This window comes from Protopterus annectens, chromosome 7.part0 (genome assembly GCF_019279795.1).
Source record: "Protopterus annectens isolate FY-2018-M chromosome 7.part0, PAN1.0, whole genome shotgun sequence".
In the NCBI taxonomy this organism is placed as follows: Eukaryota; Metazoa; Chordata; order Ceratodontiformes; family Protopteridae; genus Protopterus; species Protopterus annectens.
In genome coordinates this window covers 1,688,217,990-1,688,240,096 of record NC_056739.1, presented here as the reverse complement: position 1 = coordinate 1,688,240,096, position 22,107 = coordinate 1,688,217,990, and the positions used below count along the sequence as shown (strand labels likewise).

At 43.3% G+C, this 22,107-nt stretch overlaps 1 protein-coding gene across 1 annotated transcript in view; it reads left to right on the top strand.

Annotated features, from left to right (window-relative positions):
• Window positions 1-22,107, top strand: part of TICRR (TOPBP1 interacting checkpoint and replication regulator) — a 3,405,639-nt gene that overhangs the window by 2,894,148 nt on the left and 489,384 nt on the right. Inside the window, exon 21 of the mRNA XM_044078205.1 lies at window positions 11,703-11,860. Coding sequence (XP_043934140.1) covers window positions 11,703-11,860 — 158 coding nt within the window. The remainder of the gene's footprint in view (window positions 1-11,702; window positions 11,861-22,107) is intronic.

The window sequence follows — 22,107 nt, the reverse complement described above, 5'->3', positions numbered from 1 at the left end:
TGCTTCTGCTCCAACCATTTCAGCGCTGATAGACTCTCAGAGCCGTGACTTTGGGGCGCGAGTCTAAGGGGTGGACGTCAAGTTAGAGGTTTTTGGATCCATCCCTACCCATCGGTGCCTCAGTGTTTGACAGTTTGGCTCCGACTACCTCCTCGGTGCCGGGGGTGGTTGGGCCCCATGGATTTTCGACATCTATGGCTTTGGCTCCAGTGGAGTTGTCCTCGGGTGCTTGCTCTCCTTTGGAGTTTGAGGTGGTGCAGAGAATTCTCTCCACTCCAGTGAGAGCCTCGACACTCCCAGCTTCTGATACCTTGTCTATTCCCTCTGTATCTGTGCAGCAGGCATCCCTCCTGTCCTCTCAGGAACTGCCTGTTCCTCAGGCCTTGAGGCTTGCTCCACAGCTGGAACCCAAACAGTCTTCTGTTGACTCCCCAGATCTTCCCGCTGAGTAGACCCATGAAAAGTACAAGTGCAAGAGGAGGCACTTGGACTCAACTCCAGAGTCCCTTACCAGTGACACTGATGTTGAAGGAGAAGGGTCCCCCATATCCCCACCTAACGATATCACCTTTGGAGACATCATGGAAATCCTCAGGCAGAAAGGTGGGTGGTCTACCCAAAACCCTAATCCAGAAGAATCAGTGTTCCTCGAGGCCTTTGGAAGAAGACCTTCTACTTCCTGGGTGTCTCCCTCTCGTGGATTCCTTGATAGACCTGATCTCCCACAAGGGCATGGAAGGAACCGGACACAGTAGAGTCAAATACCCCGTCGTTCTGACAAGGTCCTTAGTGCTCCCCCAGACAGGCCCCATTGGTGTAAGGGTATCCCTGTCAATGCCATGGAGGTTGCAACGGCCACTAAAAAGGAACTCGCTCAGTAAAGTTCCACTGTCCATCCCCATAACTGGGAGTCCAGGGCTTTGGACAGATTTGTAAAGCATGTTTATTCTTTAGCAACCTTTGCCCTGAGTGGGCTGAACTATTTGGCCTATATCACCAGTCTTCAGGGAGATCTAATAAAAGATTACTCAGCCTCCCTTAGGATCCATGCCTGAAGAGGAAAAGAGATCTGTCTCCTCTAAGCTGGCCACCCTCACTGCCATATCCAACACCTCTATGCTACTTTCACATACTGTGGAAGGAACCGCTGGGGCAGCTGGTTACAGCATTGCAGTTAGACACCTGCCTGATGCAGCTTTGTGATTTTCTGGAACCCTTCAAGGCGTTATTCACCAACGCCCCTTTCGATGGATCAGCCTTGTTCGGTCCATCCTTCAGCGACACACTCTCCCAGAACGAGAAAGATGGGAAGAAGCTTTCTGCCATAGGGATCTGCTTTGCTACCCCAGAAAGATCCTTTTCCTGGAATCACCGTGGTGGTAAGAAGTTGTGGTTCCGGAAGTCCCAGAGCTCTTCCTTTCATTCTGAGGGAGAGGTTCTTCCAGAGGCAGAGGGGGAAACAATGGACGCCGTCCTAGGGGCAGAGGGGGTCCCAGAAACCAGGGTTCCCGAGAACCTTTCTTGGAGAAGCCTTTTTCACATCCCTGAGGGGTTACCCGACTGCTCCACTCTGGCAGAAGTCGGGGGCCGTCTCTCGCTTCACCCAACAGCCTGGGAAGCCATCACCACAGATTGTTGAGTGTTGACCATCATATTCAGAGGGTACAACATTCCATTTCTGTCCAACCCCAGACCCAGAAAAATCCTCCCGGATGTTCCACCCAATCTGAGGGAGGCAGCAGTCATGGGAATTTCCGGTCTGCTAAGAAAAAAATTCATCCAGCCAGTCCCCTCACACCAGTCCGAATCAGACATCTACTCAAGATTCTTTTTGGTGCCAGAAAAGACAGGGGGGCACTTGAGACCTATACTGGACCTCACAGATCTGAACAAATCATTTACCAAAACAAAGTTTCAGATGGTCACTATTCAGTCCGTTCTCCCCATGTTGCAGGATAACGACTGGATGTGCTTCATAGACCTCCAGGATGCGTACTACCATATAAAGATGGACAGGAGCTCCAGAGGATTTCTCCACTTCTGGTTGGGAGCCAGTCACTTCCAGTTGCAAGTATTTCCCTTTGGTCTCACCACAGTCCCCAGGGTGTTCACCAAAGTTATGGCAGTAATGGCAGCCCATCTCAGACTGCAGGGTTTCCAAGTATTCCCATACCCGGACGACTGGTTCATAGCTGCTTCCACCAGACATAGAGTCTTGCTAGCCAGGGATTACATCTTACAACTAGCTCAGTACTTGGGGAATTTCTTTCAACTTGAAAAAGTCACATCTCCAGTCAGTGTAAGTCCTAGACTTTATAGGAGCACGTCTCAACACTTTCCAGTTTAAAGTCTTTCTTCCCACACAATGAATGCTGTCATTGCAGCTTTATATCAGACAAATTCTACACATTCCATGCCCCACGGCAAACCTGGTACTTTGAGCTCTGGGGTCTGTGGCTGCAACCATTACTATTATTCCCACAGCCCTTCTTCATATGACAGTACTTCAGTGGACCCTGGCAGTGCAATGGTCTCTCTTGGACCTTCCTCTCTCTCATCCAGTTCAGTTGTCAAGGGTATACAAACTTTCTCTGAGGTGTCTTCACCCTCAAAATTTTCTGGCGGGTCATCTTTTCTTACCTCCTACACCTCCAGCCATGGTGACCATGGACACTTCCCAGTTGGGGGAGGGGGTATTACCTGGAACAGTCTGTCCAAGGCACGTGGTCAGTCCTGTAGACCAATTTGCATATAAATGTCCTGGAGATGAGAGTAGTGCTTCTGACATTGCAAGCACTTAAGGACTCTCTTCCAACCGGGACTGTTGCTATTCAGACCGACAGTATGTCGGTATTCTGGTATATAAACACTAAGTACAGCAAGTTTTTCGCCCTAATTCCTCCACCAGGGGAAATCCCCAAGAGACACTTTAGTTCAAACTTGGCCCACCAGTCTTCTGTATGCATTCCCTCCCTTGCCCCTTATTCCAAAATTCCTTCAGAAAGCCAGGAGGTTGACGTGCAAGATCTTCCTCATTGCCCCATTCTGGCCTCAACAAATCTGGTTTCCCATGCTCTGGTCTTATCTGTTGTGTCCTCCCTGGATTCTTCATCCATCTCAGGATGATCTTTCACACTCGTCCAGTCGCCGTCACCCGGACATTGTCAATCTCTGGTTGACAGCTTGGCTAATCCTCTTCCAATGATGGCTAGAGTTCCTGGGCTGTCGTCCTCTGTGAAGAAAATCATTTTAGCAGCCCACAAAGCTTCCACTAGGAAAATTTATGCTAGTAATTGGAAAAGATTTCCTATCTGGGCGCAACAACACAAAGTTGACCCTTTTTCTGCTCCTATTCCCTTTATCTTGGATTTTCTTTCTAACCTTACCATTAAAGTGCAATTAGCAGCCATTTCTAATTGCCATGTTGGTTTCAATGCCTCTTCTTTGGCTTCTTCAAAACTTTGCAAAATATTTCTCAAGAGTACTTTCCTTCTCTGTTCGCCTGTTAAAGAAGTCATTCCCCGTTGGGATCTCACCCTAGTTCTTCAGGCCTTAACATCTACCCCCTTTGAGCCAGTTGCCAAAGTGGATCTTCAGTTGCTATCCTGGAAAACCACTTTTCTCATAGCTATTACCTCAGCAAATAGAGTTTCAGAACTTCAAGCATATTATGCATCAAGCCCCCGTGCCTTACTTTTCATAAGGACAGAGTTACTGTCTAGACTAATCCCTCATCTGTCCAAAAAGTTGCTTCGGAGGGCAACATTAATCAAGAGATCAACCTACCATTTTTTTCCCCAGCTATAAAAACAAATGGGAATACCAACTGCATTCTCTGGATGTACATAGACAGTTGACATTTTATCTGGATAGAACCAAATCCTTGTGCAAGTCAGATCATTTGTCTCCTTGTCAAAGTCCAGAGTAGGAAAACCGGTTTCAAAGGTGACAGTTTGTAATTGGATTTCCAAGTGTGTTCACTTGATTTATAATCTAAAACATTTTCCCTTACCAGACAGAGTGAAAGCCCATTCCACCAGATCCATTTCTACCTCCTCTGCCTTCTTGTCCAAAGTTTTCATAGATGACATCTGTACTGCAGCTACGTGGGTTAATCCTCATAACTTTATTAACCACTACAAATTGGACATAATTTCCAGAAGCTGAGCATCCTTTGGCTCTGCCGTGCTCCGGAACATCCTTCCTTAAGGCTACCCAGGGTCTAAGTAGTTAGGGACTCAGTCCCGTGTGTTGAAGATCAGATGAAAGCAACATCATATAAAGAAATTATGTCCTTACCATAACGTTCCATCTGTGTTGTCTGTCATGCGTCTTCAACCCCCCCCCCTTTCCTTGTTTTTGAGGACCAGCAAGATGGAGCTCAGACCATTTCCTGTTCACCTTTGAGCTCCTGAAGATGGTATGTTATTTTTTCTGGTATACATATTTCTTCTTCTTCTTCTTCTTCTTCTCTGGCTGTTTCAGCAAACTCGATCTAAGATAGTGGTGGTGGAGTAGGGAATTGAGTGGAGTAGGAAGAGGTCAGTTCTTGGATCCAAGCTATGTAATGCGGCCGAGTCGGATCCAATTTTGGATCTGAACCCATGGGTTGAAGGCAGATGAAAGACAACAACACGGATGAAACATTATGGGAAGAACATAACTTCTTTTTTTAAATTGCATGGAATAAATCCAAAGTTAAATTTTGGCTTATTTTTCTTTAAAATTCATGATGCATTTGCTCCTCTGCCTTTGAAGCTAAGGAGCCCATGTTAAATATGTTTTTATAGGTAAAAAGCAAAAGTAACCACAGTGTAAACTATAACTAAAGTCCAGAACATACACTGTAAAGCAGTAGGAAACACATTTTCAGTCAGCCAAACCCTTCAATCCAAGCTGTTTTTATTGTTCCAACATACAAAAACACAGATTGAGCGCTTTCATCCCCTAAACTGGGGACTTCATCAGAATCTAACTGCTCTCCATAGTGACACAGATTGAGCACTTTCATATATATATATATATATATATATATATATATATATATATATATATATATATACATATATATATATTTTTTTTTTATTTTTATTTATTTATTTTTTTTTTTAAAGCAAGTTAATGGATAAAATGTGATTGATTTTTTTTTTTTTTTTATCTTAAACAATTTTTAAGTTTACATTTGATGAATGTCTTGGAATTTGAAAAGTGCTTTTTTAAATGATGTTTGTTAAAATGTTCTTGAGTTAAAAGGTGTTTGTACTGCATTATTTCATTTGAACATTAAGGTAGTTGTATCTTTAAAGGATTGTGAAGGATGATGACATCACTCATTTTTATCGGTATTTAAAGGCTGTACTATGGAGTGCAGTTAGATTCTGATGAATTACCCAGTTTAGGGGATGAAAGTGCTCAATCTGTGTCTTTGTATGTTGGAAGAATAAAAACAGCTTGGACTGAAGAGTTTGGCTGACTGAAAGTGTTTCCTACTGCTTCACCGTGTATGATGTTCTTCATTCCACATTGCTGCAGTCCTAACCATTGGGTAGTCCGCTGTCCAGTCGGCCCGAATACCAAAGTATATGGCTGACGTCGGTCAAGGCGCATTAAACTGACGTCAGGACGTCAGGGTACTAATGCGCATGACCGACGTCATATCCTCAGTCTTTTTTGCCGCATGGTCCGATGCAGAAGCAGTTTTGCGAGTGCAGGTTGGCGTTCTGAAATTTTCTGAAGTCGGAGTTTCAGACCGAATCAAAGTTGGCTAAGTACCCGTTGGGAATATTTTGGTTTTTCTTGCCTCAGTATTTAACCGGATGTCAGAAAAAGTGAATAACTGTATTTCTTGTGGGAAACAGATACCTCATAGGGATTACCATACCTTGTGTATACCTTGTTTAGGGCCTGAGCACGACGTTGTTGGATGCCGCTCTTGTGCTAGATTTAACAAACGCACTATTAAGAGAAGGTTAGACTGTGCCAGGTTAGTTTGTGGGAAGCGTTGTAATTATAAAATGCCGTCGGTTGCTCCGGCGCCCGCTTCGTCAAAAGCGCAAGGACAAAGCAGCAAAGCCTAGAGTGGAAGAACCGGCAGTCCCGGACGTCGGTTCTTTAGAAGGCTCAGTGGAGCCGGAGGTTTTGCCAGGAGTTTCTTTGGAGTCTCAGGGAGAGACTTTACTGTTACAGGATGTGTCCTCTCAGGAGGTAGGCCAGGCTGAAGGGGCTTCTCAGGTGGCTGTTCTTCCCTCTCTTCCTAAGGTGGTTAGAGCCTCCCTTCTGTTTCCAAGGCTTCTTTGAGAGGCAGGCCAGGTTTAACTTCAGTGGGGTTTCTCCTAGCTCTTCAGGATCTTTGCCTAAGAAACATATGCTTAAAATGGCAGAGGATTTGATTACTATGATTCGAGGTTCTATGCCCCCTCCTGATAAGAGGCCTAGGGTGGAGCCTGAGTTTGAGAGTTTTGAGCAGTGTTCGAGGCTTCTGAGTCTTGGCTGAAGACTTGCAGGAGTTTCCTCCTTATTCTGATTCTGATGTGGATGATTCTACTCCTTCAGCTTCTCCTCCTGAGGATTTTTCATTTTCAGAGACTCTGCATTCCATGAGGGAGCATTTTAAATGGGAAGGTCAGGATTTCTCTGATTCCAGGAAGAGGCTTAGGGAATTCTTGTTTTTACCCCAGCATAGGCCTTTAGCTATACCTCCTGTTCTGAATGTGGTGGAAGATGTTTTTGCAGAGGCTTCCCTGAACCCTGATTCTTTGCCTCCTGCCCCAGTTAAACCGGATAGGTACTATAGGGTGCCTGAAGCTCATAAGTATCTTTTTAAGAGTCCTAGGGCAGACCCAGAAACTGTCTCTCAGGGGCCTAAAGGTGTTAAGGCTTCTGTTGTTAAAAATCCTGTTCCTCCTGATAAAGAGGCAGGGGCTTTGAATAGATGGGGAAAGAAGGTGTATACTTCTTCCACTTTAGCCATGAGGGCGTTGAATTGCCAGTTTCACATGTTAAAATATCAAAATTATCTCCTTTCACAATTGAAGTCTAAGGTGGATGCTCTGGCGGAAAGTATTGAGTGTAAAGAGTTGCAGGATTTAGTTCATGTGTCTGAACAGGTGGGTAAGCATTCATTGCAATGTGGTTTTGATGCTGTGCAGGCCTCCTCGAGGGTGGCTGCCACTGGTTCTGTTCTTCGTAGGCACGCCTGGTTGAGGGATCAGAATTTAGCTGAGCATGTTAAGACAAGGATTTTGGATGCTCCTTTACAGTCTGACGTGTTGTTTGGTTCGCCTGTGGAAGCAGTTTTAAAGAAAATGGAGGACAAGGCTAAGTCTATGCAAACTGTTAAAGATTTTTGCAGGTGCAGCCTCCAAGTTTAGTAGAAATTGGCCTACTAAGGGATGGACATATCCTGCTTATGATTCCCAGTCTAGGGGTAGGTCTAGACGTGGTAGGGGCAGAGCTCAAGGTTCTTTTAGGCCTAGAACAGGAGTTCACCTGCTCAGACTTCTGGTGAGGGCAGGGGTCAGTCCTTTCGTAAACAGACCCAATGACCTGCCTTTTCAGCTGCCAGTACATTCTCGTCTGGCAGCACCTTTGGGAGGAAGGCTGGCTCTTTTCAAAGAAAATTGGGATTTAATTACCCAAGACAGATGGGTTTTGGATATCATTCACCACGGTTACAGGTTTTATTTCCATACCTTGCCTCCTTTCAAAGGCATGCCAGACATTCCTCCTCTGCAAAGAAAAGAGGCTCACAAGCAAATTTCTCTGTTACTCCAAATAGGGGCCATTCAGCCAGTCCCTGTGCCAGAAAGGGGCCTAGGATTTTATTCTCGCCTGTTCCTAGTACCAAAGAAGGGGGACACGTGGAGACCAATTTTGGATTTATCTATCCTCAACACTTATCTGGACATTCCCAAGTTCAAAATGTTGACGTTACAACAGCTTTTACCTCTGCTGGGCAATGATCACTGGATGGTAACTTTAGATCTCAAGGAGGCTTACCTTCATGTGCCTATCAGACTAAGTTGCAGGAAGTATCTGCGTTTGCGAGCTGGAAATTCCCATTATCAGTTCTCTGCATTGCCCTTTGGCTTATCTACTGCGCCCAGAGTATTCACAAAGGTTCTGGCTCCAGTGATAGCTTACTTCAGGTTAAAAGGAATTCAAATCTATCCTTACTTGGACGACTGCCTGATTCTGGCTCAAGAAAAGGAAGACCTTTTACAGCATTTGGAATATGTGATAGCAGTGCTAAGATGCCTAGGGTATTCTGTGAACGAAATAAAGTCCAGTCTAGTACCCTCTCAAGACATGTGCTTTCTGGGTGTGAGACTGAATACAGCAGTCCAGATGGCCTTTTTAACCCCGGACAAACAAAATAATCTTTCCATTTACTTCCATCAACTATCTCTTCAGTCCGGGCTGACTGCAAGGACAGTCCTTCAAGCCTTAGGGTTCATGGCATCTTGTATTCTGGTGCTTCCCAATGCCAAACTGCATATGAGGAAGCTGCAATGGTATCTCAAAAATGTATGGACACAGCACTGCCAGGATTTGGACACTGTCATTCAAATAATACCTTGCATTCAAAAGGAATTTTTGTGGTGGGCTCAGGAATGTCACCTAAACAAGGGACTCTCTGTGACCCGGCCAGAGGCGAGTCAGATTCTAACGACAGATGCCTCAGACATAGCTGGGGAGCTCATCTGAATGGAAAGTGGATACAAGACAAGTGGCCTGCCAGACTACAGCATCTACATATCAACATGAAGGAGATGTTAGCAGTCCAGTTTGCATTAATGGCTTTCAAGGAGTTACTTCTTCCAGGGCAGGTGTTGATTCTAACAGACAACACAACTGTCATGTGGTACATCAACAAACAAGGGGGAACACATTCTTACCCTCTATGCAGGCAAGCAATGATTTTATGGGAGACTGCGCTCAGCTTGCAACTAACTCTTCAGGCAAGGTTTCTGCCGAGCACAGAACTCCTTAGCAGATGTGTTAAGCAGGCAAATCATGGATCCCCACGAGTGGAAACTGGATCTTCATGTATTTCCGAAATTGACAGTGTCATGGGGAACTCCAGACATAGATCTGTTCGCTTCTCCACTAAACCACCAGCTGCCAAAGTTTTGCACGAAAAGGTTTCATCACACAGCTTGGAAAGTGGATGCTCTTTCTTTCAGTTGGAAAAATCTTCATGTGTATGCCTTTCCACCTCTGCCTCTTCTCCCAAAGGTACTCCTAAAGGTCAGACAAGACAAGCCAAGGATGATTTTAATAGCTCCAGATTGGCCTCGGCAACACTGGTACCCATTACTGAGGAGTCTGGTAAGGAAGCCTCCATGGCCTTTACCTTTGATTCCACACCTATTGTCTCAGAGGGACGGTCATCTACTCAATGTCAAGCTTCACTCTCTTCATCTAACAGCCTGGCATATTCTGTTTTGAAACACAGCAGGTCTCAACTTCCTCAACAAGTTTTGAATGTGATTATGGAAGCCATAAGACCTAGTACAAGGAAAGTGTACGCAGAAAAATGGAAGAGATTTTTATTTTGGAGTGCAGCAAAGAATTTGGAGATTTCTGAGCCTAATTTGAGTGTGGCTCTTCAATATCTTGCTGAGTTATTGGACAAAGGTTTGTCTTTCTCTTCCATTAATATTCATGCTGCAGCAATTTCAGCTCACTATGATTGTGACCCACCATTGTTTTCGCATCCTTTGTTCAAGCAATTTCTTAGAGGGTCAAAGAATATAAGACCCCCACGTAGAGCTCCTACTCCTGCTTGGGATCTCAATTTTGTGTTGGAGAAACTTACTCTACAACCTTTTGAGCCTGCGGCTACTGCTGACTTGAAATACTTGTCATGGAAGACTGCTTTTTTGTTGGCCATTACTTCTGCAAGAAGGGTTTCTGAATTGCAGGCCCTTATGGCGGTAGAGCCTTTTTTGATTTTCCATAAGGATAGGGTATCATTACGTACTAATCCTTCTTTTATGCCTAAGGTGGTTTCTAGTGTGGCTTTAAACCAAACTATTCATTTGCCTACTTTCTATGCAGATCCCCAAAATAAGGGGGAAAAGATTTTGCACACTTTAGATGTACACAGGCAATTGCGTTATTATTTAAGCAGGACTAAGGATTTTAGGCAGTCTCAGCAGTTGTTTATTTCTTTTGCTTTGAGTTCTCAGGGCAAGCCTGTGTCAAAACAAACTATTTCTAAGTGGATTGGGTTTTGCATTGCATTTTGTTATTCCCATCATGGCAAGGAGATTCCAGCTGGGATTAGGCCTCATTCCACTAGGGCTACTGCCACTTCAACAGCATTTCTAAGGGGAGTGGCAACTAAGGATATTTTGGAGGCAGCTACTTGGAGTTCGGTGCATACTTTCTTTAAGCATTACCACCTTCCTCTCTACTCTAAATCTAGGGCTGGTTTTGCCACAGCTATTTTGCAAGGCATGTTGACAGCTCCTGCTTCCTTATGATTTGCCAGCCTCCCTTACCTCTGCTTTGGGATTCTACCCAATGGTTAGGACTGCAGCAATGTGGAATGAAGAACATAGTACAGTTTTGTACCTACCATAAATGTAGATGTTCGAGGATCCACATTGCTGCAGTCCAATTTACCCTCCCTCCTTCCCCTCTGTGTTTAGGGGTGGTTGTGTGGGTGAGGTTATACTCTTGTGATTTTGTATATATTGTACATATTTTTGGTGCAGGAGTGTTTGGTGTTTTTGGTTTTGGCCTTGTCTTTTTAGGGTCTTCTGACATCTGGGGCAAGAAAAGACTGAGGATATGACGTCGGTCATGCGCATTAGTACCCTGACGTCCTGACGTCATTTTAATGCGCCTTGACCGACGTCAGCCATATACTTTGGTATTCGGGCCGACTGGACAGCGGACTACCCAATGGTTAGGACTGCAGCAATGTGGATCCTCGAACATCTACATTTATGGTAGGTACAAAACTGTACTTTTTGGACTTTTTTTAGTTATATGTTTTTATAGGTAACTGTTACGAGCAGTATTTGTGAATCATCTGAGTTTGTATCACACTTTCCCAAGCTTAACAGCTTAAGTTTCAGTTGGTTATCTCACTTCATCTGTGGTCGCATATACATGAGATACTTAAGCTGGTGTCCTTTTGTATAGTAAGTAGTCACTCACATCCTCCCAGAGAAGTAGCACAATGGGCTTTACTGTGCCGGTCAATGATTCCTTTGCCTAAGGTGCAGTAACCTCAGAATAAGAATAATAAAGTAAGAAAGGGTGTGAGCATAAGAGTGCTTGTCCCTGCAAAAAATGCTTATTTTGTTAATTTACTTGCATTGTATTATGCTTGAGTACCCATGTTCCATTTTGCTGCATCTTCACCCTGATGCAGTGTGAGCATTCCTTATTGAGTTTTTATGATTCAGGCTTGACTGTTTTGAAGATTGGTAGTGGAACTTAATTATTTTAGCATCATTATCTGAAAGCTTTACAAAATATGTTAAAATGCTTTAGAGATATTCATTTATGTAATGGGAGAAAATAACCAGAAGCAGTCAGCAATTTCTTGAAAATGGTCTTTAATGAATATCCATTGTCAGCAGCTTCCAGGAGTCTTACTGAACTTTTCTTTCTTCCATGTGTAGCATTATAATTGTGTTTGGAAATCTCAGAGGTCTCATAAGTATTTATTTCTTGTTTTACAGGTACAGTGTCACTGACTTGTGAAAGAAGCATCCAGTCCCCTAAAAGACTGCTTTTTGGAGCAATGTCTGAATCACAAGATTCTGAGAAATCTGCTTCTCAGGAAAGGAGACATTCCCTTAGGTATAACTCAGGCTCTAATAGAAATAAAGTTTGTCAGGTGAGTAATTTCTTTATTACTTATTAGCACTTTCCACAAAATCATTGCAGGTCACTGTTTCACAGATGAACAAAATAACTGTGTTGTGTATGTTGAGAAAGTATTCAATTATACAGTGCAATAGTATTTACACAGTCACTGCAAGCGGCATATGTTGATAGACTGCATATCCCCTTTTGTACAATATTGTGTTATCTTCCTTGCTGATGAATTATATTATAATTTACACACTAGCTAAATAAACTAGAATGAAAGAAACTGAAATATTGTAGTGGTAATTACATGCTTAGCAGGTAATAAGGCAATACTTAATTCCTAAAAGCAATTGGGTAGCATTTTCTACAGATTTGTGCTAGTGATACTTGTACTGACATAATAAGTAGAAACCAAGATCATTTATGTTTTATCACTTGTGATAAGCATATAACAAAATGCCAAGAATGACTAGATGAAGATATCCTGACAGGTAATTGTATGTATGTCCTTAGTTTTAAGAGTATATTTAAATAAAAAAAAATCACGAGAACCAGAGATTAGTACAGGTTCCACCCAAATGAAGTGCTTTGGATGTTATTGAGATTATCACTAACAAAGTCCCAAGCTTACAGGTACCTTAGTCTTGTACTGAACCCTTCCCTTCTTTCTTATTGTGAATTGGTGACCCTGGTTGTAAATTAAACAAGCAACTTAAGTTGTGTCACAGTATTTCAAATGTACTGCATACTGAGATTCCATTATGCCTAGTAGAAGGTGTTTTGCTACCCATTTCTGAGTACTGAAGACTATAGTTTTTCATTTGTGGTTATAGTTGCTCCTATATACGGAATTAAGCCACAGATGTAACACCTGGAATCATTCTTTGTGAGTTTGACTGAATTCATCTAGGCTCATCTTTTTTTTCATCCTGAAGAGTTTGTATGCAAACATGTTTGCACCCTGTACTGGTGCATATTTTGTACTCACTACACTAGGAGAATGTGGATCTAGTTGTCAAGTTCATCAGTTGATGCTCTTCGTGTTTCACTGTTGCAGTCATTACATTTGGGTAGTCTGCTTGCAGGTTGCCCTCAGTCGGCCTGATTAACAAAGTCTTTGGTCCTGCGTCGGTTGCTGTCCCTTCTTCCATGACGTCAGGTCATCAGGGGTATAAAACATACAGCTGACACCATTACATTAATCTTTCTTGCCGTGCGGTGCCTGAAGCAGAAGCAATTCGCAAGTGCCGGTTTGCCGACTCCTGAAATTTTCGTTTTCAAGTTTCAGAACCGAAGTCTTCAACTTAAAGCTAAGTACCCCATTGGGGAAACGTTTTCTTGCTCCTTACTAATGTCAGTAAAAGTTAATAATTGCTTTACTTGTGGAAAGCAAGTACCTCATAAAGATTTTCATTCGTACTGTATTCCTTGCCTAAGCCCTGACCACAACGTACCTTGCTGTCCGTTTTGTGCTTTATTTAATCAGCGCACTGTCCGTCATCGGTATATTTTTGCCTCTAAATATTTTGGTTCTCTGTTTAATTATCCAGAAATGTCGTCGGTTAGCAATCCAACTACCGGGATTCCGAAAAAACGCAAAGATAAAGACAGAGAGAGGCTGCCGAGGTCCAAAACTGCCGACAATGCTTCTCCCAAGCCTCTCGCCAGTACTCAGTGAGGCGCTTTCGCAGCCCCTGATGCCCACTACTTCTTCACATGCCTCTACTGAGACCCAGTCGGAGTCTGGTATGCCACGAAATACTTCAACTATGCAGCCCGCGGATGTTTCTACCTTGGATGGGTCCAGAGCCGCTGTGCAGGCACTGGCTTCTGAAGGGTGTATTCAGGCCTACTGACTTGCATATTAAATCGACGCCTCCTTCATTACTAAGGCCTAAATCTTGATCCATGTCTAAAAAACTGATGCCCAGGCCACATGCTCAGGCCCTATGCCTAAAAAACAAATGATAAAAATGGCTGAAGATCTAATAACTCTAATCAGGGGTAGTTAACCCCCCCCCACCCCCCCACAATTGACCTAGGGCTGAGCTTGATTATTAATCTTCTGATCAGGATTCTGTTTCTTCTGACTCTTCTGATGACCTGGATTTGTCCTTACCTACTTATGAGGATTCTGATGCAGAGGATTCTATTCCCTCTGCTTCCCCTCCTGAGGATTTTTCTTTTAGGGATACCTTACATACTTTAAGGGAGCATTTTCACTGGGAAAGCCAGGAATTTTCTAATTCAAAAAAAGAGGCTTAAGGATTTCCTCCTCCTACCTCAGCATAGTCCTCCTGTACTCGACATTGTTGATTGTTTTCTCGGAATCCAGTTTGGCCCCTGATTCCCTGCCTCCTGCTCCTAGTAAACCTGACAGATATTACAGGGTTCCTTAGTCCCACAAGTTCCTTTTCAAAAATCCTATTGCAGATCCAGAGCCTATTTCTCAGGGGCCCAAGGGCATTAAGGCTTCTACTGCTAAAAACCCCACCCCTTTTGATAGAGACTCCAGGGCGCTGGATAGAATGGTTAAAAAGGATTATACTTCAGCTACCTTGTCAATCAGAGCTTTAAACTGCCAGTTTCATATGTTAAAATATCAGCAACTTGTCATTGGACTGCTTAAACAGAAAATGTTGTTTATTCCTGGCTGTGTGGAAAATAAAGATTTACAGGACTTAATGCATTCTACTGAACAAGTTGGAAAACCTACTTTGCAATGTGGTTTTGATTCTTTAGAGGCCTCTTGCAGGGCTGCTGTTACTGGGTCTGTGCTTTAAAGGCATGCTTGGCTTAAGGAGCAATCTTTGCCTGATCATGTTAAAGCTAAATTGTTGGATGCTCCTTTAAATCAGGACCACCAGTTTGGCAACTAGGCTGAAGAAGTTCTTAAAAAGATAGAAGATAAAGCTAAATCTATGCAAACTGTTAAAGATTTTTTACAAGTGCAACCTCCTAGATTTAGTAGGCACTGGCCTACTAAGAATAGGTCCTTTCCAGCCCCTTCCAGGTCTTCTCAAGCCAAACCCAGACACAGCAAAAACCCCAGGTTTCAGTCCCAGGGGACTCTCAGAACTAAGCAGTGGGGGGGCTCCCACTTCCAAATCTGGGAATAACAAAAGACACCCCCCCTATGGTAAACAGTCTCAATGACTTCCTTTTAAAATTTCCAAGGACTTATCTTCTGACCGCCCCTTTGGGGGGAAAGGTTGCTCTTCATGCAAAGATCTGGGAACTCATAACCCAGGACAAATGGGTTTTAAATATAGTGTCCCAGGGATACAGATTTCATTGCCACATGTTGCCAACACCAAATGGGTGGGCGGACCTGCCCCCAAATCAGTGGGCAGAGGCTCAAAAACAAATACTTTCTCTATTAAGCATGAGGGCTATTCAACTGGTACCAGAAGAGGAAAAGGGGCAATGTTTCTCCTCCAGACTTTTCCTGGTACCCAGAAAAGGCAAATCATGGCGTCCAGTCCTGGACCTGTCTACTCTAACCACCTTTCTGGAGATTCCAAAATTCAAGATGCTGACTCTTCACCAATTACTTCCTATGCTAGGCAAAGACGCCTGGTTGGCAACACTAGATTTAAAAGAAGCATACCTCCACATCCCAATCAGGGAATCTTGCAGAAGATACCTACGCTTCAAAGCAGGCTACACGCATTATCAGTTCTCTGCACTGCCCTTTGGCTTGTCTACTGCACCCAGGGTATTCACAAAGTGCTTGGCTCCAGTTATTGCATTTTACAAGCAAAGAAGTATTCAAATATAGCCATACCTGGACGATTGTCTAATTCAGGTAGAAAGACAGGGCATACCTTTGAATCATCTGGCATTTGTAAAAAGGGTTCTAACTTGTCTGGGGTACACCATAAACGAAAAGAAATCACAACTGGTACCCTGTCAACAAATTACATTCCTGGGAGCAAGCTTGAATACAACTTCCCAGATGACTTACCTCACACCAGAAAAGCAAATTCATTTGATAACCTATTTCAAACAAGTGGCCACAAAAACCCTGCTATCTGCAAGACAAATACTGCAAGCCTTGGGGTTCATGGCCTCCTGCATTCTTCTAATTCCATATGCAAGACTGCATATTAGGAAAGTACAGTGGTATCTAAAAAGCCTATGGAGTCAACATTCTCACAGCCTAGAAACAATGATTCCTATCATACCTTGCCTACGCTTAGAGTTCCAATGGTAGGCAGAGGCCTGCCACCAAAACAAGGGACTACCATTCACACTACCCCCTGCCGCCCAAACCCTAACAACAGATGCATTAGACTATGCTTGGGGGGGGGGGGCTCACCTGGCAGGGAATTGCATTTAGAGCAAATGGAACCCAAGTCAAATGCACCTACATATCAATCAAAAAGAAATGTTCGCTGTACAGAATGCTCTGACAGCCATCAAGGACTACAGTCTTCCAGGACAACTAATGGTAAAGATGGACACCACCACGGTTTTTGGTACATAAACAAGCAGGGTGCTATACATTCCTACCCCCTCTGCAGACTAGCCATGGCATTGTGGAACACAGCCTTGAGCTAAGTGCACCTACAAGCTCAATTCCTGCCAAGAAAATTAAATACACTGGCAGACAGACTAAGCAGAAACCTCATGGACCCACACGAGTGGAAACTGGAACCAAGGATTTTCAACATGTTGACCATCTAATGGGTTAGCCTAGACATAGACCTATTTGCCTCCCCCCAGAACTACCAATTGGACAAGTTTTGCACAAGGACTCCCCACAAACAAGCCTGGAAAGTGGATGCTCTGTCCTTCAGCTAGAAAAACATATCAGTGTATGCCTTCCCCTGCTGCCTTTGCTCTCCAATGTTCTACTAAAAGTCAAACAGGACAAACCAAGGATGATTTTGATTGCTCCAGACTGGCCGCGTCAACATTGGTACCCCCCTCCTGCACAGTGTGTCATAGTTATCTCCATGGCACCTGCCTCAGACCCCCTGCTGTCTCAGCAGGAGAACCAGATTCTGCACCCTCCGCTTCCAACATTGAACTTTGCAGCCTGGCTAATTACTTAAACTCACCCTTATTATCCCTCAGCAAACCTGTGATGGATGTCATCGTAGAGGCAAGGAGGCCTAGTACTAGAAAATCTTATGCTGAAAAATGGAAAATATTCTGTGCCTGGAACCATTCTCAAAGGATGAACACAGCAGCACTCAATTTACCTCCGATTTTGCAATACTTAACTGAGATGCTTCACAATGGCCTGTCTTTTTCCTCCATTAAAATCCACGCCTCAGCCATTTCAGCTCATTATAACACAGAACCTCCCCTTTTCTCTCATCCTCTGCTCAAGCAGTACCTCAGAGGGGCCACAAATTTAAGACCACCCAGGAGAGCTCCAACTCCAGCTTGGGACCTTAACTTTGTATTGGAGAAACTCACCCTTCCTCCTTTCAAGCCAGCTGCTACCGCAGATTTAAAATTCCTTTCTTGGAAAACAGCTTCCCTTTTAGCCATCACTTCAGCAAGAAAGGGTATCTGAATTACAGGCCCTTATGGCAGTGGAGCCTTTCATCATGTTTCATGCGGACAGGGTGTCCCTCAGGACCAATCCCTCTTTCCTGCTAAAGGTGGTATACAGTGTGGCCTTTAATCAGTCCATTCATTTGCCTATCTTCTTTCCTAATCCACAGAACAAAGGGAAACAGATACTGCACTCCTTAGATGTGCACAGACAACTTAGATTCTACTTGGACAGGTCTAAACCTCAAAGGAAATCTGAACAACTGCTGGTGGCATTTGCAGCTGGGACATAGGGGAAGGCTATTTCAAAGTAAACTATCTCCAAATGGATAGGCCATTGTATTCACTTCTGCTATCAGCACCATGGAAAACCTATCCCACATGGGATCAGATCCCACTCAACCAGGGCTGCATCTACCTCTGCAGCCTTTCTCAGAGGTGTACCTACCAGGGACATCCTAGAAGCTGCTACCTGGAGTTCTGTACATACTTTCACCAAGCATTACCATTTGACAATTTTCTCTAAATCCAGAGCTGGCTTTGCCACTGCAGTCTTGCAGGGCCTTATAACTGGTCCTAATGCTATCTAAATTCCTCCTCCCATCCTTAACTTTGGGAATCTACCCAAATGTAATGACTGCAACAGTGAAACACTAAGAACTTAGTGCAGTTGTGTGCACTTACCATAAATGTAGATGTTCAAGTGTATTCACTGTTGCAATCCTGGTTACCCTCCCTCCAGCCCCCTGACTTGGTTTGGCTATACCTCTTCTCTCCTTTTCAATGCTTAAAAGCTTTTTGGTGTATTTGCTTTTTTGTTTGAGGTATACCTTTTGGATATTTATAGATTTAATTGCCTCCCATTAGGGTGGCACCTGACATCTGGGGCAAGAAAAACTGATGTAATGACGTCGGCTGCATGTTTTATACCCCTGACTACCTGACGTCACGGAAGAAGAGACAGCAACCGACGCAGGACCCAAAACTTTGTTAATCAGGCCGACTGAGGGCTACCTGCAAGCAGATAACCCAAATGTAATGACTGCAACAGTGAATACACTCGAACATCTAAATTTATGGTAAGTGTACACAACTGTACTTTGTGTGTCAGAGTTGTTATAGCCGTCTTGTTCAACTGGTCTTTCAGATCAGCTGATTTCTCTGCCCTTTGATATTTGGACAGTGTGTCCTATTTCTACAGTGAGAGCAACATGCTGTAGGTAAACATAAGATGAAGAAAAAAAAAATACACTTTCATTCAGCCTGGCATTATCACAGTTGTGGTTCCTTCAGCCTAGTTTTACAGTTCTCCGCCCTTAAGAGCCTCAAGCAGGTCTTCTGGAGGTAACCCTCAAAAAACGAAGTTTGAAACAACAGGTGCAGTCTTTAGTAGATTATCTCATACCTTTTCTAGGTTACCTGTGTGCACTACTATTTGCTCTGCCACAGCATTGGATAGTCATTTTATTGAACTCCATGTAAGAAGTTACACATTCTGTCCAGTTACTCTGTGTAGCCATTATAAAGAGATAGTCTGTAACCACAGTGAACATTCTGTTATAGAAGTAGGAATGTAGTTTACGCAAAGCCCAAATTAAACCCAGACATTTTTATTTGCAGTTGCATAATACTTCTCCCCCCTGGGTTGAACTTTGTAACTCAGACTTCCTCTGACAAGTCTAGATAACTACAGTCCCTACCCCATAATTGGAAGCATCTACCTGTACAATGACTGTAAATGTGACAGGCTTGGGGGGGGGGGGTCACTAAGAAAAGCATTAAGCTTCTGAAATGGCTGGTGTCCAGGCAACCTTATCTGTGTTTTTTTTTTTCTAACAAAGTTGCTGTTGTACTGTCTTAGGGAGGAAATTTCCAGTACTACCCTGCTGACCCTAGGAATACTTGTACCTGTTTCTTGGTAATAGGGGTGGGCCATGCTCAAATCGCCTCAAACATGGCAGATTCTGACTTAATTGTTTTCACTCTGTGGGCCACCTAAGGTACCTCTGCTATACCCAACATGACACTTGTTAGCCTTAATAGCCCTGCAGTCTTCCCAAACATTTCCCTGACATGTTGCATATGTTCTGTCCAGGACTGCCTATAGATGGCAGCATCATCCAGAGGAGCAATGGCATAATCTCCTGCTTCTCCTAGGATGCAATCTCCCAGCCTCTGGAAGGTTGCTTGGGACATGGTTCATACCAAAAGGCATTACCACAGACGCTGACCTCTCCTGACTGCTGGTGTCAGAGGTACCTGCTTAATAACCCTTAGATAAGTCATTAGTAGTTAGATACTTAGCCTCATGCAGATGCTATAATGCTTCATCTGTACAGGGCATTGGGTAAGCATGTGACTTCTTCCAGTAATCCACACAGTGCCAGGTGCTGACATCTTTCTTTGTCACCAGCTCCAGCTTCAGTTCCTCTTTCAGAGTTTAACTCTTTTAGGCACTCTCTAGGGAGATTGATTTTGTAGTCCTTTATTTAAATGGTGCTTCACCAGATGGGTACTCTCTAGCCTACCATTAAACTGATTCCGAAATTCTACAGTACTGCTTGGATTTACTGAACCTGGCTAGTGGTTAGGAGTGGGGAGAGGGCCACCCCATCCACTGAGGTGCCTGCCCAGATCAAGCACCACCAAGGAAGTCTTCCTCCCAACCCCCCCCCCCTTCTGACTCCTGCAACTCATTGCATTTACTGAATACCAGAACACATCTGTCTTGATAAGGCTTTATCATGATAACATGGTATAGTTTGTGTTTTGGCCTTCTGCTTGGCAACTCTGTCATGTAATTGATATCACTCACCTTTTTTACACTGGTGAAAGGGTCTTCCCAGGCTATCTGCAGCTTGTCTCTGACAGGAATAAATAACATCACCTGTTGCACTATAGAGTACTCCCTGACTCTCTCAGTTCTTTTTATACCAAACCTTTTGCTGCTGTTGTGCTTGTGATAGGTGCTCTAAGCCATTCCCATGATATCCCTAAGCCTAGTTTTCAGGTTTAACAACATACTTCACAAAAGACTCCTTGTGGGAATCGCCCTCACCCTCCCACTCATTGCAAATTAATTCCAGGGGTACCCCCTCTCTCTGACCATATAGTAGTCAAAAGGGTGAAAAGTACCGATTCCAAAAGAAGGTTGGGCAGATATTTGTCCTAGTCCTTCTTACCCTGCTTTGCAAATGCCCTCAACACTGCCTTCAGTGCAGGCTTTAATCTCTCCACTAAACCATTTTCTTCAAGTGGTAGGGGTGGTCTTCAGTTGCTTTACCACACAGCATTTCCGCATACATGCCAGCAAGTCAGACTGAAAGTTGGCACCTCTGTCCATCAGTATTTCCCCTTGGAAAACCTAGCCTGCTGAAAATGTCTGGGAAAGTGTTTTACATTTTCTTCAGTGGAAGACAGAGACGCTGCTTTTGTCTCTATGTACCTATTGACATAGTCCACCACTGTCAAGATTTATTTCGTACCTGTGGAACTTCAGGCAGTTAGAAGTCCCACAATATCCATTTGTACCCTCAGAAATGGCTCCTTAGTCACAGGCAAGAACATCAAAGCAGCTTTGTGTTTTTTTCCATCCTTGTCAACCGTCTGGATTTAATCACAGGTCCTCCAGTGCCACCTTGCATCCTTTGAAATTAAATATCTAAATTCAAAGGTAAAGCACACTTTTGCTGCTTTTATTAGTACAGTTTTCAAAAACAACAAGATACCAGCACAAAGTTTGCAAACTGTATTTTACAGCTTTTGTCTCAAGAGGTAAGACTTCATCATAAAAACTTGCACCTTTCCAAGCCACACTTAAAATATACAAAAAAACCCGCAAAGTATGTAATTGTTGGTACATTGAGCATTGCTACTATCTTCTTAAAAAAAGCAAATACACATTAAAATGCTCAATGGCTCTGTCATAATTCATCACAGAGAGTCTGTATCTGTCATTGTGTTTCATTAATATGGTTACCAGTTCACATCCTGTTTGTATCAGTGCTGTTTAGGTCTCTGTAAATTGTAATTTTACCAATCCCGCTGAGGAACTTCCAGAATCCTAGCACTAGGGACTTGTACTTCAGTATATTCCTGAAATTAAATAGTCATATTGTAAAGACTTTAATAATTTCATCTCAAAAATGTTGATTAAGGAAATCAGCTCCCCTTCAGTATTAACATCTGAAATTATATCATCACTCAGAAGCTTTGTTTTTTCCACCCTGCCACCAGTGTTGAACATATCATCTGAGACACAATTGCAAACATTACTTGCATTTTTTTATTGTTTGGTGTCCAATAAGTCTAGATGGCTTTTTAATTTGGTTGTTGAAAGTAGGATGTCCCCCTTTATCTCCAGAAATAGTATTTGAAGGGCAACTTTCAGTTGCAGGAACTATATTGAGAAAGTTGCTGAAGCAACAAAGTTAATTCGCTAGGCAAGGGTGTAAAAGAAGCATTCCACTTTGTGGAGCTAAAATCATGAAAAGACGTGCCTGGTCCATTGACAAGCTTCACAAATAAAAATACAAATTCAATGAAAGATTATATTGTTGTTGAAAAGTGCATTAATAAAACCAGCAAAACAAAATGCAGGAAATTGCAAACTATTTTATTTTAGCATTTTTGTCTTGTGTGGTAAGACTTTATCAGAAAAACTTACACTTTCCCAAGCCACACTTAAATACATTAAAAACAGAAAGTGATGTAATTGTTGATACAACAATGTCTTCTCTATCTGGCTTCAACTTACGGATT